Genomic DNA, 16,974 nt, shown 5'->3' with positions numbered 1-16,974 from the left:
TTTTTTAACTTTGACTTTCAGAAGTGAACTAGAGATATGTAAAGAATACAGTATCCACATTATAACGTTACTCATAGGAGTGGCTGAAAAGAGCAGGGCTACAGTCAAGTCAGTAGTACTTTAATAAAATGAACAGAACCCATTATAACAACAGCTCTTTATTACATGGATTCAAATACACAGACCAATCGTGTTCTCTGAAATTTAACAACTGCATTCAGTTAAAACCTGTTAGCGCATTCCTCAACACTAATTCTAAGGGGCTTCCTTTGAAATCCCTTTACAAAGCTTTGTGCAAAGAGGTTAAGCACCAGTAGTAAAGACTGTTGCTAGCAGTTTTATTTCACCATCATCATCAACAACAAACATGCAGTTTTTCCCTTCTATGTACAGGGCATTGGAAAATGGGTGCTACACTCTGCCTATGGTACAAAGTTTATAAATACAATATACCAATACAAAGTTGAAGCCATTAAAAACATCTTAGTAACAACTACTAGGAGATAATTAAATCTGGAGTGTTGATGGAATCTATGAAGAGATTTAAAACCAACACACAAACTCAAACATTATAATACATGTTTTACTTGGAAAGGGGTGAAAGGGGAACTTCTTAGGTGCTACTGGAGGGTTTTCTCAGTTGTTCCAAGTTTACTTTCTTTCTGCTATTATCTTTAAATACTGCAAAGCATTGTGAGCTGCATCACTCTGCGCACTGCTGCAGGAGATCCCCGAGCCGTGACAGACCGTAATGGGACTGGTGGACAGTTCAGCGAGACACTGGTACTGTCCGTTCGCACTCAGTTCTTCTGCAACGACACATTCAAACACGATGATTAACGCCGCACGCAGAGAAAGCAGATTTTTGTGTAAAAACAATTTTTGTTACTGTCTCTCTCCCCAAGCACCTTTTTATCTGCTACTCCACCTATCAGGTGCTATTCTCTATTCGTAAGAACCATTCAGTTCTTAAAATTAGTAAGAAGCATTTCATTATCTAAAAACCATCTCCGGTTTCCTTTTTCCAAATTCATAAATATTTTTGAATGCATGGTCTCTTAATCAACCACCTTTCCTGATCATCTTTCTGCATTAATCCTCCGGTTTTACATCATTCCCAGTATATTAAGACATTGCACCTGACTCATTATTCAGTCCCAAAGTAGCAGAGAAAATCAGAAGTTCCTTCAGCCCCTAAATACCCTATTTTCTCAATAGTAGTAACTCTGATGAGCTAGGTTCCCCCCAAGTCACTGAGGCTGGGCTAAGGGATATCAAATTCCTCACATACAATACTGATGTTAAATCAAGATATCAAATACACACATGAACACACAAATTAGCCAGTTATCCACTGCATTAAAAGAAAACCCACGCTGACTTGCTTTCCAATCTGTCCACATTTGTCTATTTGAATGATCATGGGCTATAAAAAATATAGAAGTTGATAGCTGGGATGAGATGAAGCTACAAATTGTCCCCATTTATCTCCCAGAACTGGAACACAGTGACAAAGTGGAGAGATGTCTGGCCCAGCCCCCACAGACTTGGTATTTGTTCTAGAAATGTGGGTACCCTTTTATTCATCAAGATGTCCATCAGGGCTAGTATAACAGATATTATGCTGGCAGGGACTCTTCTTCTAACCTGGCTCTACTGACCAGCTATGTCATCTCAGGCAAGTTTCTCAACCTTTCTTTGTCTTACTTTCTTCACTTATACCTAAGATAATAGAAATTCCAGATGTTCAAGATGGATTTAGAAACACCAGAGGAACTAGAGATCAAACTGCTAATATCTATTGGATCACTGAGAAAGCAAGAGAGTTCCAGAAAAACACCTACTTCTGCTTTATTGACTATGCCAAAGCCTTTGACTGTGTGGATCACAACAAACTGTGGAAAATTCTTAAAGAGACAGGAATACAAAACCATCTGACCTGCCTCCTGAGAAATCTGTATCCAGGTCAAGAAGCAACAGTTAGAACTGGACATGGAACTACAGACTGCCTCCAAATCAAGAAAGGAGTACGTCAAGGCTGTATATTATCACCCTGCTTACTTAACTTATATGCAGAGTACATCATGAGAAATGCCAGGCTGGATGAAGCACAAGCTAGAATCAAGACTGCGGAGAGAAATATCAATAACCTGAGATATGCAGATGACACCAGCCTTATGGTAGAAAGTGAAGAGGAACTAAAAAGCCTCTTGATGAAAGTAAAAGAGGAGAGTGAAAAAGTTGGCTTAAAACTCAACATTCAGAAAACTAAGATCACGGCATCCAGTCCCATCAATTTATGGCAAACAGATGGGGAAACAATGGAAACAGTGACAGACTTTACTTTTTGGGGGGTCCAAAATCACTGCAGATGATGGCTGTGGCCATGAAATAAAAGATCCTTGCTCCTTGGAAAAAAAGTTATAACCAATTTAGACAGCATATTAAGAAGCAGAGACATTACTTTGCCAGCAAAGGTCTGTCTAGTCAAAGCTATGGTTTTTCCAGTAGTCATGTATGGATGTGAGAGTTGGACTACAAAGAAAGCTGAAGGCCGAAGAACTGATACTTTTACACTGTGGTGTTGGAGAAGACTCTTGAGAGTCCCTTGGACTGCAAGGAGATCCAACCAGTCAATCCTAAAGGAAATCAGTCCTGAATATTCATTGGAAAGACTGATGCTGAAGCTGAAACTCCAATCCTTTGGCCACCTGATGCGAAGAACTGACTCATTTGAAGATTCTGGGCAAGATTGAAGGCAGGAGGAGAAGCAGATGACAGAGGATGAGATGGTTGGATGGCATCATCGATTTGATGGACATGAGTTTGAGCAAGCTCTGGGAGTGGGTGATGGGCAGGGAAGCCTGGCATGCTTCAGTCCATGGGGTTGCCAAGAGTTGGACATAACTGAGTGACTGAACTGAAGATAATAGAATGTACTTCACAGGATTAGTTTGAGGATTCTGTGACTTGAAATATGTAATGTCCCTAGAACAGTGCCTGGCACACAGTAACTCTATAAATCTTTGCTATTGTTGTTTATTATTACAACTGTACAGATGTTATCTCTCTTTTTATTATTTATAAGAATGGGATACATCAGTGATATGTATTACTACTCTGGTAACTGTGTATAGTCAGAACCCTCTATTATAATAGACATTTTGTTTGTCAAACATATTTTGAAAAGAAACAGGTTTGGGGACAAGCCAAAGAAAAAAACAATCATACCTATATCCAAATATGTTATATTAAAACCTTGTTCCTTCGCAATTTCACTAAGCAGCTGGATGTAATCTGTATTTGGAATACTGAGGAGGCTTCTTTTCAGTAAGTTGATCTTTTCACCAGGAGAATTCCTTAAGGAATGCCAAGTACAACCTAAAGAATGCCCTACCATATTTGTCTGAAAAACAGAGATTAACATTAAGACTCTTGGGTTGGGTTCCAATGCTACTATGAGTATTAATTAAGCAATCAACACTTTATAAAGCATATTTAAATGAATACCATTTGGTTAACTTTCCAATTTAAACTAGACAGCACTAATAAGCTCACACATTTATCAAACAACACAATATTAAAAAAGAATGTGCAATGAAATACTGGAAGTATTTCAAAATAACTTTGTATAGCGTAACGGTCTTGTTAATATGTATAACATATTTAAGAGCATGATCAACAAATCTGCAAATACAGCTGACCCTTGAACAATGTCACATATATCTTCCTATATGGATTGGCATCTATACTTATCCTCTGTTTATTCCAATACAAATTTCAATGTTATTAAGCTTCATAAATTTTGTTATTCAAAATAATACACAGACAACAAAAAATCAAGTAATACAGAATTATAAAAGCAACAACCCCCATACCTACCTTCAGTCCCCTTTCCAGAAGCAGTAATTTTCAACTTTTTATTTTTAGTTATTCTGGTGGTTACCTTTGTAACAGAAATGAGAAAGCTATTGATCTTGTGTATTAATTTTTGATCAGTTACCTTGATGAATTCTCTTATTATTTCTAGCAGTTTTTCTCTAGGGCTTTATAGGGATACAATTATATTATTTGTAGTTAATGACCATTTTTATCTCCTCTTATTTCCAACCTCTTATTGTTTTCTCTTCTCTGGTTATGTTGGTTGATACTTCTAGAACAAGGTTTAAAAAAATGGTATCAGTGGGTATCCTGTCCTTTATTTCTGAAATTAATGGGAATGGATATAACATATATACATGTACCCAAGATTTTGATTTTTTTTCCCCTGAGGTATACATTTATTTATTTATTTATTTTGAGGTATACATTTAATTTTTAAAAACTCTTTTAAAAAATATTTGTCTGTGCCAGGTCTTAGTTGCAGCACCTAGGAGCCTCAATTTTGTGGTGGCATGCAGAATCTTAGTCGCAACATACGAGACCTAGTTCCCTGACCAGGGATCGAACATCTGAGGTACACATTTTAAATCACAATAGGGATACTTTAGAAGCATTTATTAGTAGTGACTACCCAATATTTTTTGGGCATCTATTGAGAGGATTATGTTTTCCTTCTTTGACCCATTACTGTAATTAATTATAGCAATAGATTTACCAATGTTGAAACACCCTTGCAGTCCTAAATAAATTTATATAGAAATTTCTCTCACATTATATATATTGCCTGGAAGAGTTTAAACAGCACTGAAGATTATCTCTTCCTTGAAGATTTAACAGAACTCACCTGAAACCTAACTGTTTTGTGACTGTGGTGTCTTCTCTGATCCAGTCTTAAAAGAAATGAATACAATGTTTTATATTTTTCTATTAAAAAAGTAAAACCAAAATTATATTACTTACCTAGATATAGTTGTTTTTTCCTACAGAACAAGCCCTTTTTTAAAATCATGAGCTTAGGACACTCCTATAGTTTTCACTTCTCATTTTGTACCTAACATCCTATTCTCAGATAATGGACCATCATTCATACCTACCTACATTTTGTGTAGCCCAATCTCTTATGAATGCCCAGTTGCCTACTCAATTTTTTCACTTAGCTACTCCACAAACGCTTCAAATTCAATATATCCTATATTTAACTCATTATCTGCTCCCCCTTAAGCCCTACTCACCTTCTCTGTTCCCCATATTACTAAACGGGTACCACCATCTAGGTAGCTGCCAAGCTAAAACTGTTTACTTCTTCCTTTTTCCCTACTCTCTACATCCAGTTATTACGCCCCCATTCACTTCAGTTTTCTAAGTAAGTTTTAAACTGACCATCTCAATTGCTACTGCCTTTGTCTAGGTCACCATCACGTCTCATCTGCTTTTCTGTAACAGCATTATAGCAGGTCCCTATAACTCTAATATTCATTCATCCACCATAATGCAGCCAGTCATTCCCTCCTAATGTATAAATTAGATTCTCTCCTTCCTATATTAAATTTATTTAATGACTTTATGCTACCCTCAGGATAAAGTTCAATCTCCTGAACATAGTACTTCCTGCAAGATTCAATCCCTCTTTACCTTTCCTGCCTCATTGTTTGAGACTCCCTCCCTCCAAATTCAGTGCTCCAGCCATCCAAAATTACTCTGGATAACATCAAGTGTTTCCTTCCTGGTCTTTGTACATGGTCTTTCTTCTCTCTGGAATTCTTTTCACTGTTGTCATCCTATAGGTCTCAGCTCAGACATGACTTCCTCTAGTGAGGTCTTCCTGAAACCCTATCTTGGTTGGGTCCTTCTTTGATCGTTCCCAAGAAGCCCTTGTAAGGCCTAATCTGCAGGGTTCTTTTCTTTCTCAGTAGGCTGGCTGCAAACTCCTTAGGGCCAGAGACTATCTTATTCACTATATACTAGTATCTGGCATAAATCTGGGCAAATATTATCACTTTCCTAAATGTTTGCTGAGTGGATAAATGAATGGACATCGAGCGATGGGAGTGAAATGTCAATCTGAAGGCAAAAACAGCACTACTGACCTACCATCTTTAGAAACCATCATATGATTCTGAATTTTACTGTGCTTCCCAAGCTCTCTTTCCTGGCCACTCCTGTGACTCTGGCTCACATACAGCAAGCACCTAAAAACTGGGGTAGTGTATTACTCAACAGCTGAGAGATTTTTGAAAAACCGCCAACTCTGTAGTATACCTATACACAATGAAATCCACAATCACGTGTTGTTCCGACAGCAACACATGTTTAATCACATTAACATCACAGACCTCTGATCATTACTCACCAAAGAAATGTGGTTCTCTGGAGAAATATTACTGAATTTGGCAAGAAATTTCTCAGCAGCATTTCTCTTGGCTTGTTTCTTTGATGCCCCCTTTCCTAAATAAAGGAAAAAAAAGAACAGTAGGTTAGAAAATAAATTAGTGTCCATAGAAAATGACCAAATGTTTAAAGTACTATGTTTGATCAGAGAACAATCTCATGGTTTTTATATACTATTCTTTTACTGACCTGACATCTTTACTTGTTCTGTTTCATGTAATTATTCATTGTTACACTTTTGAAGGCATTTCTTTAGCAGTTTATCTTTAATAATTAAACTTTCTGTTTTTCTTCAACAGATGTATCTCCTTATGTCTAGCTTTAATGAGCCATACTTGGTTTAATTCTGATGAAATATTCAAATTTACCAAGGTAGATTTGAATTGCATCTCCCATCTTTCAATGTCTACTTCTGGCTTATAATCTCCTGCACACTGATAACTATGTGGAATTTCTTCAACATGAATAAGAAGGGCATAGGAGAGGCTGGAGTTGAAAGATACCATAAATATAATCTGTTTCCATGTTTAGAGATTTAAAAACTCAGGCCTAAGCATGGAGATTAAGCAACTTGCCTAAGCTTGCAAATCAAGGACTGCATCAAGAACCGAGGTGAGGTTTCTGGTTCTGGCTCAGGGCTTCCTACACTGACCCACACTGCCTCTTGGGGGCAAACAGCTGCTTCATACTTCAGACTAATATCTAGCCAACTTAAAATTTCATTTCAAGCCACTTTTAAAATGATAAAAATATACTCAAGAAATTAAAACAGAAATCCTTAGGAGTACTTTATTAAGTGACTTTTTTCCTCAAAATTTGTGGCCTTCATAACATCGAAGTTGCTCTAAGACAAAAGGTTAATTTCTACTTTATTTTTATTTCACTATCAGCCTCTTTGGAGAAGGAAATGGCAACCCACTCCAGTGTTCTTGCCTAGAGAATTCTGTGGACAGAGGAGCCTGGGTGGGGTGGGTCGCACCAGAGTTGGACACGACTGAAGCGACTTAGCATGCATGCATGCATTGGAGAAGGAAATGGCAACCCACTCCAGTGTTCTTGTCTGGAGAATCCCAGGGACAGCGGAGCCTGGTGGGCTGCCGTCTCTGGGGTCTCAGAGTCGGACACGACTGAAGCCGCTTAGCAGCAGCAGCAGCCTCTTATCAATTATCTTCTTTTTAAATGTAATCTTCTCCTAGTCCTTCTGTCTTCTAGAACAGCTACTGAAGCTCCAAGAGATTTACTACTGCTTTTTTCTCCAAAATGATGTTTGAGTCTCTACTGTATCAATGAAGACTGTTTAAAGAGTCAATTATTTACTTGCATGTCCATTACCAACCCATGATTTTTAAAAAAAAATCAAATTAAGAAGTATAAGTATTCTTAAGCCAACTATTTATACTTATTAATAAACTCAACAGCAGAAAGTTAGAGACAGTAGACTAGCAGTGTGTCAGTTTTTTTTCCCCCAAAGAAGTATTTGAGACGAAATCACAGCAGAAATTTTTTCATCCTCTCAAAATACTTCAAAGGTCTTCAACTGTATCACAGTAGAAAGAAACAAATACCAGTTTCCATGAATGATTCAAGCCTGCAAATTGTGGTATATTCTCTCTTATGAGCAGGTCCTCCCTCCTGGGAAAGGGTATATTCAGGAAGTCTCCAGCCATGATGAATAGCCAATTCCTAGAAAATCGAGATGAGCCTTTAGTAGTAATTATGCAATGGCTCAATCACATTAATGATATTCTCTCATGGTTTTGATCCCATTTCTATTTATATGTTTGCAGAGAACAATGATATTCTGCAGTATTTAAGAGAAGGTCTTCTACTCCCCACAGATATTCCTGCATTTTACATCTTATAAGCCCACGACACCAAAACTGAAGCAGTTTCCTGCTGTGAATGGTGCTCTTCCATTAAGCTATAGTGAGCTGGTTATCAAAGAGGTCAGACAGAAGGATAAGCTACTCTCACCCTCTTTGGGAACATGGGAGAGGACATTACTGGTCTCATGGCCATCAGTCCCCAAAGTCTCTTCCTAACTAACCTTCTATACCCATTGCTGCCTAACTGACCGCATTCGATCAAGAGCAGGTGAGGAGCAGAGAGCCAACACACACACTGGATGAGACTGAGGAAAGACAGAGATAAAAACTACAGAAAAACTCATAGAGCAGGAAAGAGACCAAATGACTCGCTGGATAACAGGGAGGGGAGTTGTCCAACAGAGCACATGGATAATCTGCAAGAAGGATGTTCTCACATAGGAATTCAAAGCTGAATATATTTTTTGGTAGAATAAGCAAGTAAGCAGACGACTTCCCTTGTCCTGTGTTAGGTAAATCAATTTGGGTCCTTTATAGTCTTCTGTCTTAACAGAAGTAGAAAGAGATTTGTCACAAGAGTGGCAAGAAATATTCTTAAAATATAAAACACTCTACCCATGTGCACTGAGGTCCTATTGATCTCAAATGAGAATTCCACAAACCAAAGGCAGATACTGTATATGGAAGAAAATCCAAAACGTAAATAAATATGAAAATAACTTCAAGTTAGTACTTTAATATCTAATGATCATAACTTGGAACACAAAATGTTGTACCACCTAATCTTTAAAATATTAATTCCTTCTCTTAGCCCTTATGATATTATCAACATTTATGACATTTTTTTCCAGTAGACACAAGGTTAAGTATGGAAAAACTGTGCCACTTACCTGTAATGAGCCGATAGGATTAAGCTGGTTCTTTGGTTGCTTGGAAGGGTCAGGCATTAAGGGATCAGGAACTGCAAAGCTGAACATTTTTATAAAGGGTTATAAAACAAAATAATCCTCCCCAAATTATTAAATAAAGGATAAGCATTTTCTATTTAGCTCTCCATGCCTTTGCTCTTGTGTTCCTTCTACATGGAATAACACCCTTTTCACCCACCTCTTCTATGGGAATCTGATCTATACCTCAGCCAAGTTATACCTCAGATGCAACTTTCTCTCAGAAGCCTATTCTTTTACCCCAATGGGACACAATTTCTCCCTTCTTTGAACCATTGTAACATTTGGTTTGATACTTTCTTAAGCAATTATTTTACCATTAAGTTGTACACTCTTACAAATACATGCTATTTGTCTATCCATCACCATACCTCTCTCCTGTTCAGACTGTAAAATCCTTGATGGTAGGGCTTATGTATTACTTACCTTCATAAGCCCTGCTGTGCTTTATATAAAACAGATGCTCAATAAAAAATGTATTTAAATAAACACACTATTGTTACAACCTCATGAAAAGGGAAGACTAACAGGATGTTTAGCTCAGCAGTGTAAACCATACAGATCGCAAATGTAGCTTTTTCATCCAGATTTATAGAAGAAAGACTTGGCCTGACCTACCATCTGCTCTACGCTAGGATAATCTTCCTAAGGTTTACGTATGTGTGCTCAGTCACCAAGTTGTGTCCAACTCTTTGCAACCCCATGGACTGTAGCCTGTCAGGCTCCTCTGTCCATGGGATTTCCCAGGCAAGAATCCTGGAGGGGGTTGCCATTCCCTATTGCAGGGGATCTTCCTGACCCAGTGATCAAATCCTCATCTCCTGCATTGCAGGTGTTTTTTTTTTTTTTGATGGCTGGCATGAATCTGATTTGAACATGTAGGGACTAGGATTAAGGAAAAAGAGAACAACTTCTTCTCAGTAGTGTGAGCTTACCAGTTACGTGGATGACGGGTGTCTAATGCAGAACAAGCTGCATTTCAAGATTACTGCCACCTTGGCAGCAAGTGTTATTTCTTCCATTACCAATGAGGTTGTCATCGCCACTTACTAAATTTCTTTTCTACCTGCCAGAATTTCAAGCTTTACATAGGCTGATGAGATATGAACATTCATTTACAATGCTGTACACTGAAGCTACCTAAATAATTGTGATGGAGAAGTGAGAAAGTCTCTTCATCCCATCAGGCCACTTTAGGCCTGATTTACAGCTTAGTATTTCCATCTTCTCTGTCAAGAAGCGCAAATACATAGTAAACTTTATTAGCCTTTTTTTTTAGACAAAGTGCCTGTGTGCAGAAAGGACACTCTGTATGTTCATTTCTACAAATATATACAACGCTCTGAGTTGACCTTTGGGTTGCACAAAAATGGCATGGCCATCACCAGCAAGCAGAGAATCTAAAACCCACCATGCCATCTGGCATGTCCAGAAAACTAGCATAAATCAATTACAATGTATGACCCTGCAGAAGTAAACATCATGTTATGAGAGCCAAGGCCTTCACTGGTTGGTTCTAAATGACCCGAACAGTTTAGAGCTGCTAAGTACACAGGAAGAACACTGCAGGAGACCCTAAACATGTCCCTAAACAGGAAGTTTTTCCAGGGCTGGGAAACAAAAAAAAAACCATCCTAAATTCTCATAGGCCTCTGCTGTCAGCTATAAGCAGACATACCAGAATGCACTCCCAAGGACACCTGAATGCATGTAAAGGGAAGAATTTGAAGGCAAAACATGCTCCTCTTGGATATGCCCATTAGAAACCAAAAGACACCACTTTACGATACGAGAGATGCTCCAGGGCCAGTGCTCCTTCCAAAAACAACTAATGTGATAACACATGATTTTGGAAAGATATATCACGAATAAACATCCCAATTACCATCCTCTTATATTTGGTATACGTTCTCTAGGTGAAGGAAATCGTCTCCTTACAAATTCAAATTTCTAAAAGAGTACTTTTAGCTGATGTTTTTCTGTCTCACACTTTGTTTTCTTCAGTGTAGAAACAAAACTTAATACAGTAAGATATTTGTCAGAAGCACTCTGGTTTTCTACTCCTGTACCTCATCTGGAAAAAAGAAAAAAAACCTAGTTTATGAGAGCCTTCATCTAATAATGTTGTTTAGTTGCTAAATCATGTCTGACTCTTGCAACCTCCTGGATTGTAGCCCACCAGGCTCCTGTGTCCATGGGATTTCCCAGGCAAGAATGCTGGAGTGGGGTGCCACTTCCTTCTTTGTCATCTAATAAAAACTGGATTTAATTTCTTACGGATAAAGTGTCTTTAGGAGATGACAGGTCTTCACAAGGAGATAGAATTTTATTAATAGAGCTAGACACTATCAACTGTTTACTTTGTTGCTTTTGTGAGCATGATCAAACTTTTAATCTTACCTCAGCCATGATATTTTTGAGCTGCAGAATACAAAGAAATTTAGCTCACCAAATACTTGCATTGGCTTTCAAAATGTTTATGGCAGCCTCTGCAGCTCTATGTTTCGCCAGCTTCTTACTTGTACCTTCACCTGAATTAAGGTTAAAAAAAAAAACCAAACAACTCTTTACATGCTGAAAAAATGTGAGGCTTGGATACAGGTTTGCATAGTACAAAACAAAGTCACTACACGTATTATATATACACACTAGGGAATAAAAACATACACTACATACAGTTATACATTGAAATAAAATACCATAAAAATTAATATATTAAAAACCCCTTTGATTTTAAAAGTGCTAAGTATTTAATTCTAAGTATACTTGTATAAAAATCTTTATTATGTCTACTTTGTACATGTTTATTACATAAAATGATAGTACAGCAGACTGTCACTATGTATGCTAAAGAAAGGCAACTGACTTCCTTTATTCCTAGAGAGGAAATTTTTCTATAGCAAGAAATTTTCTTGAAAGGTGGCACTTACAGCAACATTACTGAATAGCAAAATGTGCACATTTTACTCTAACAGCCCCTCCTACACTGGATGAAACCCCCCTGCTTGGCTAACCAGTCACTGGCTACCTGTTGGATATAGCCGGGGAAGGTTTGTATAGGGAATGTGAGAGATTACATTGTTACGTGTCTTTCATACAATCTGTATCTCTTACATGGGTAGCTAAGGGGGTAGAAGAGACCAGGCCTGACAAATAATCACTGAGACTGACGCCAAGTAAGCAACCACACAAGTAAATTATAAATTCAGTCTTTTTCCTTCTTTCAAACTAGGTGTTGAGAACTTGTCCAAAGTTGTGTCAGAATGGCATATCCATTCCTCTGATGTAGAGGAAAGAAAGGGCACATGGAACAAACGTCAGGTGTGGTTCTCAAGCATCAGACAACACAGACACCACACTCATTTATCCATTCACATAGGTATTAGGCATACTGTATTCCTTTGAAAAATGTGGGAATTAGGAGCACTGACACTCTGGACTGAAATATGTGGGAATTAGGGGCACCGACCCTCTGCACTGAAAATTCACGCTAATTTACAGTCAGCCCTCCGTATCTGTGGTTCCTCCATTTCTAGCTTCCTCGGTAACTGCAGATTCAACAAACTGTGGATTGTGTGGTCTTGTAGTACTTACTACTGAAAAAGACTGACATCTAAGTGGACCTGCGCAATTCAAACTGTGTTGTTTAGGAGATAACTATAGCAGAGAAATAAGCAGAGTCCCTGTCCTTAAAGAGCATACAGCCTAATGTGTGAGATTTTGTCTATAAAAACGATGTCTGAAAAATGAAGCGTCACAGTAGGCCTAAGCGCAGGTTGTAGGGTAGCCTACAGAAGGGGTAGCTCCGCTACTCGTAGCAAGGGCTCAGAAAGGGCTCATGAGGGAGGAGATAACTAAACAAGGATATGAAAGGTCAGTAAGTCGGTGAGAGCTGGGGGATTAGGAAGAGCACTGGAGGCAGAGAAAGAGCCACTGTGACGGCTCAGAGGCAACACAGAGCACGCGTTCTCAAGCCCCAAGTTGTTGGGACAGTACGAGCTTGAAGGAGGGAACTTCGAGATAAAGGTCGGACAGTTGAAGGGCAGAAGGAGAGTCCAAAGAACAGTCTCCTCAATTGTGCGTCTATAACTTTAGGACCTGCCTGGGAATTTTGTTAGAACACACGCCAAGAGTAGGTGTACCTGGGTGATAGCAAGGCTGCTGTTGACCACACTTTGTGAAGTAAGGTTGTTAGTCATGTTAAGAAATTTGTATTCATTCAGAAGGTGATGGGAAAACCACTGAATGGATTTTAAGAGTTTGAATACTTCAAATGAACAGATTTGAATGCCAGAAAAAATACTCTGGTTTTTTGTGTGGAAAAAGGATACCACAAGACAGAAGCTAAAAGGGCAGCTACGAGACTGCAGCTATATTCCAAGTGGCTCAGACAACAGCAACAGGAAGAGGAGAGAAGCAGACAGATTCAAGAGATATTTAGGAAGTAGGATCTGATGGCATAATGGACAACGCAAAGAGGGAGGAGAAGGAATCCAGAAGGTGGAACTCAAATCTCTACTGTGAGCAAATGAATGATGGCAGTGCCTATACTGAACTGGGGAATGCAGGGGAAATGGATTTGAGAGAGAAGATGGATTCAGTCTGGGACAATGAGAGATGGAGGTGTCTTTGGGTCATCCAAGCAAAAATGTCTAGCAAACTCCAGGTGATGCACTGTTTCGTAATGGTGCCTGGGCTAAAGACAGAGATTTCAGAATTATTAGCCGTTAGGTAGTATTTGAAACCATGGAGGTAGATACGCTTGCACAGAAGACAGGCCAGCGTGAGAAGAGTAGGGGGACTAAGCAGTAGCCACAGGTTGTTAATCTTTCACATAAAACACACTGAGATGGGGAAAATGCTACTTTTTCTTGAATTTTCACTGAATACTTAAAGACAGACCAGCTAAAGCAGTAGTGTAATCTTGAATCTGTCATTCATATGAGAAATTTCCAGCTAGAATCTAACTACAATCCACCTGCCCCACATAGACAAAAAAGGTTCAAAATGTTCTTAAAGGGACTTCTGTGAAAATAGCGGACTCCAGATTTTCGTGGACACAAATGATGCCTTCCGGCTACCAGATGGTGGAACTTCAGCCTTTTTACTGAATTTCTTTCTTGGCATTCTTCCAAATTAAATTTAGTATTCAATATTTCATGTTTGCAATTAAATAGATACATAAGAAGTAAAATGTCTACATTTACAAATGGGCTACTTCAGTTATCATTTGCTGAAGTTCAGTGACCATAATCTGAATTTTGAAACTTCGCTGCCATGTGACCTTGAGCATGTTTCTTATAATCTCTCTGGACCTATTTCCTCATATATAATAAAGGCGATAACATTAAAATATCTGTACAGTGTCAGGAACTAGAAGCTACTATGTATTATGGTGTAGCTGAGCCTTCCGCCTTCCTCATTTTGCTTGGATAGGGAACCAAGTGTGGTACAGTGGACCCAGAGTGCCAAACGAGTCCGTACAAAGAGGGGAGCAGGTCAGAAAATTCTGGGGTCATGCCTCCTGGCATCTGCTATAACCTATGGAATTTGACAGCACCTTCTGATTCAGCTATGGCTGCTCCAAGAACCTTTCCTGCTTCTCCCTAATTCTTGGAAGAACCTTAGGAGGCTCTTAGGGTATGTTTCTGAGCTTCTCTTGATATCTGGGGAAGAGAAAATTAGGGAGAGAATCAGAAAGTTGCACAGTCCAAATGACCTGAGAAAGGCATCAGTTTCAAGAGACTGCTCCTCACTGACGTCTCTGGCAAAAAGGGCACTTTTTCCGAACTGAAAAGCAATACCCAAGTCTGGACCACCAGCCCACATGGTCATGGGGTTAATACAGACCTGTGCAGGTTATGTCACCAACGGTTACTCTGAAGGTGAAAGTGGGCACGTGTATTTGCACATCGGATCTTTCACATTCATAAACCGGGATGTTCTTGGTCTTCATGCCGTATTCGTGTAATACCTGAATCGGTGTTTTCCCTGGCTTAGCTGTAATCATCTTCCCCAAACTGCAAAAACCAGACAAAGCTGTGCGTTGCATGTCAAAGCGGGGAGAGAAGCAGAAGCAAGCAGCCATCACCGGTGACGCCGGAGGGACCGAGCTCCGGGTCGGACAGGGTTAGAGCTGACGAGGCGCGCCAGTCTCCGGGCCCCGCTGCGGAGGTCTTAAAAAAGATAACTTGAATGCGGGTAGGAGGGATTCGCAGGGGAATCGAGAGGTACGGCGGCTGCTGCATCCTCCCAGGTCCCAGCCTGCAAACCCCTTTCCCTCCGCGGCAGCCGCTCTCCCACTCCGTCCAGCCGGCGCTGCCCGAGGCCACGGGGGGGCGGGTCCCCGGCCGGCTTGCGGCCGAGAGGGCGGGGTGGAGCGCTCGCTGGTCCGCCCGCCCGCCTCCCTGCAGCCGCTAGGACGCGAGCTCCGGGAAGGGGCTTTACCCAGAATGCTGCTGGATAGCCGGCTCCCCCGCCCCCTGCTGCCCACCACTCTGGGCCCTGCCCGGCTCGGTCCCGATCGCTCAGAAACTGACCTGAAGGTTCCGCTGTCCTCGCGCTCCATCGGCGGAGCCGCGGCGCGATGTCTGCTCTGAGACATGGCAAGAAGGGACGGCTTTGCGGGAGCAAGAGCAGTGTAGAGCGACGTCCTCGCTTCCCCAGTGGGCTGGTACCCGAGAGGACGGATCCAAAGCCGACGCCGCCACCTCCTCCCCTCTCCTCACTGCTTGAGTTCTTCCCGGGGACGGGCGGGACCGGAGGCGGAGCCTCGGTGCGGCAGCGCAGGTCCCGCTCCCGGCCACGCCCCCTTCTGTCCCTGCACCGCCGCGCTCCTTGGCGGCCCCGCCCACCCGCTTGCCGGGCGCCTTGGCGCCCAGTCCCGCCCGTCCTCCTAGCCCGGGCTTTCTCGGCTGCAGCCGGTGACCTGCCTTCGGCCCACCGGCTCGGGGAGACCGCAGTTCTGTGTCCTTAAAAGGAGGCCATTCCCTGCCCAGAAAGAGGCTTGTCGCCAGGCAGGCAAGCTTCAGAGTCTTTGAGGCCTGAAGCTCAGCCTTTTTTTTTTTTTTCTGGCCAGGTTACGGGGACGGGGAAGAGGAGGGGTACGTCACTTTAAGAAAATAATTTCAAAATTCCAAAAGCAGAATTGCTGGAGAGCCTCCCCGGGCCTGGGCCCGAAGCCTAAGACTCGCAGTATATCCGCTCCTGAGGGCTCGAGTGGGTCCTCCTGTCCTGGAGCCCTGCCTTTAGCTGCTCCCGGGCACGTCCGGAGACCCGCGCCTCTCACCCAGGGAGGGCTCCTTTGTCTTCCAGGCTATCGTTGCCTGGTGAGTGCTGGGCCAGCGGATGCCAGCAAGGCACGTTAGGAGTAAACGAAGGCTTTTCTGTGAAACCGTTTCTAATTAATGCTGTTCTGAATACCTATGTTGGTTGTGATGGCATTTGCCTGGGATGTACCACCTTTGTTGGGGATCAGACAGCGACATTAAGTGTCCTATGGCTGGCTTCTAGGGGTTTTGCCTGCCACGTGCAGAAATGACTCCTTGTGTCTTCTCATTTCTGGAGATTCCCTCGCACAATTTTATTCACACGAAGGGACATTATTAGAAACTTTTTGTTACTCTGAAGCCCTGGATACTAGAGATCAAATGAAAAAAAAATTATCCAGAATCTAATCAAGCTGATTGAGGCTTGAATTAAGCCTGTTTTTATCTTCCTCCACCTCCCCCTTGTATAGATGTTAATATATCAATTGCTTTTCACTGATATATTTTAATGAATATCTTACTTTAAATACCACATAGCCACTATTTCAAAATGTTAACATCCACGTAGCTGTGGCAGTACATTATTTCAGCACTCAGATTTGTTTATGAAAGTTATTTTTAGCCATTAAATTCCTTAAAAACAAACCTAAACTTTATACTGCT

At 40.9% G+C, this 16,974-nt stretch overlaps 1 protein-coding gene across 1 annotated transcript; it reads right to left on the bottom strand.

The window, feature by feature from the left end:
• Window positions 1-612: 612 nt before the first annotated feature.
• On the bottom strand, window positions 613-15,647 carry PRKRA (protein activator of interferon induced protein kinase EIF2AK2). The gene is made up of 8 exons (XM_068968765.1): window positions 15,583-15,647; window positions 14,894-15,063; window positions 11,493-11,574; window positions 8,987-9,065; window positions 7,836-7,953; window positions 6,233-6,327; window positions 3,232-3,406; window positions 613-809 (listed from the first exon to the last, which is right to left on the bottom strand). The coding sequence occupies exons 1-8, from the start codon at window positions 15,645-15,647 to the stop codon at window positions 652-654; spliced, it is 942 nt and encodes a 313-aa protein (XP_068824866.1). The 3' UTR covers window positions 613-651.
• Window positions 15,648-16,974: the final 1,327 nt, after the last annotated feature.

Source organism: Capricornis sumatraensis, chromosome 3, assembly GCF_032405125.1.
Source record: "Capricornis sumatraensis isolate serow.1 chromosome 3, serow.2, whole genome shotgun sequence".
NCBI lineage: Eukaryota > Metazoa > Chordata > Mammalia > Artiodactyla > Bovidae > Capricornis > Capricornis sumatraensis.
The sequence above is the reverse complement of the archived record's forward strand: the minus strand, read 5'-3'. Positions and strand labels throughout refer to the sequence as shown.

Bases quoted from the DNA above. Each gene is read 5' to 3' on its own strand.
- PRKRA (XM_068968765.1), bottom strand. From the start codon at position 15,647: ATGTCTCAGAGCAGACATCGCGCCGCGGCTCCGCCGATGGAGCGCGAG. The intron at 7,954-8,986 runs GTAAGTGGCACA...TCGATTTTCTAG, and splicing joins ATCCTATCGGCTCATTACAG to GAATTGGCTATTCATCATGG. The intron at 3,407-6,232 runs GTGAGTAATGAT...TCTGTTTTTCAG, and splicing joins CAGAGAACCACATTTCTTTG to ACAAATATGGTAGGGCATTC.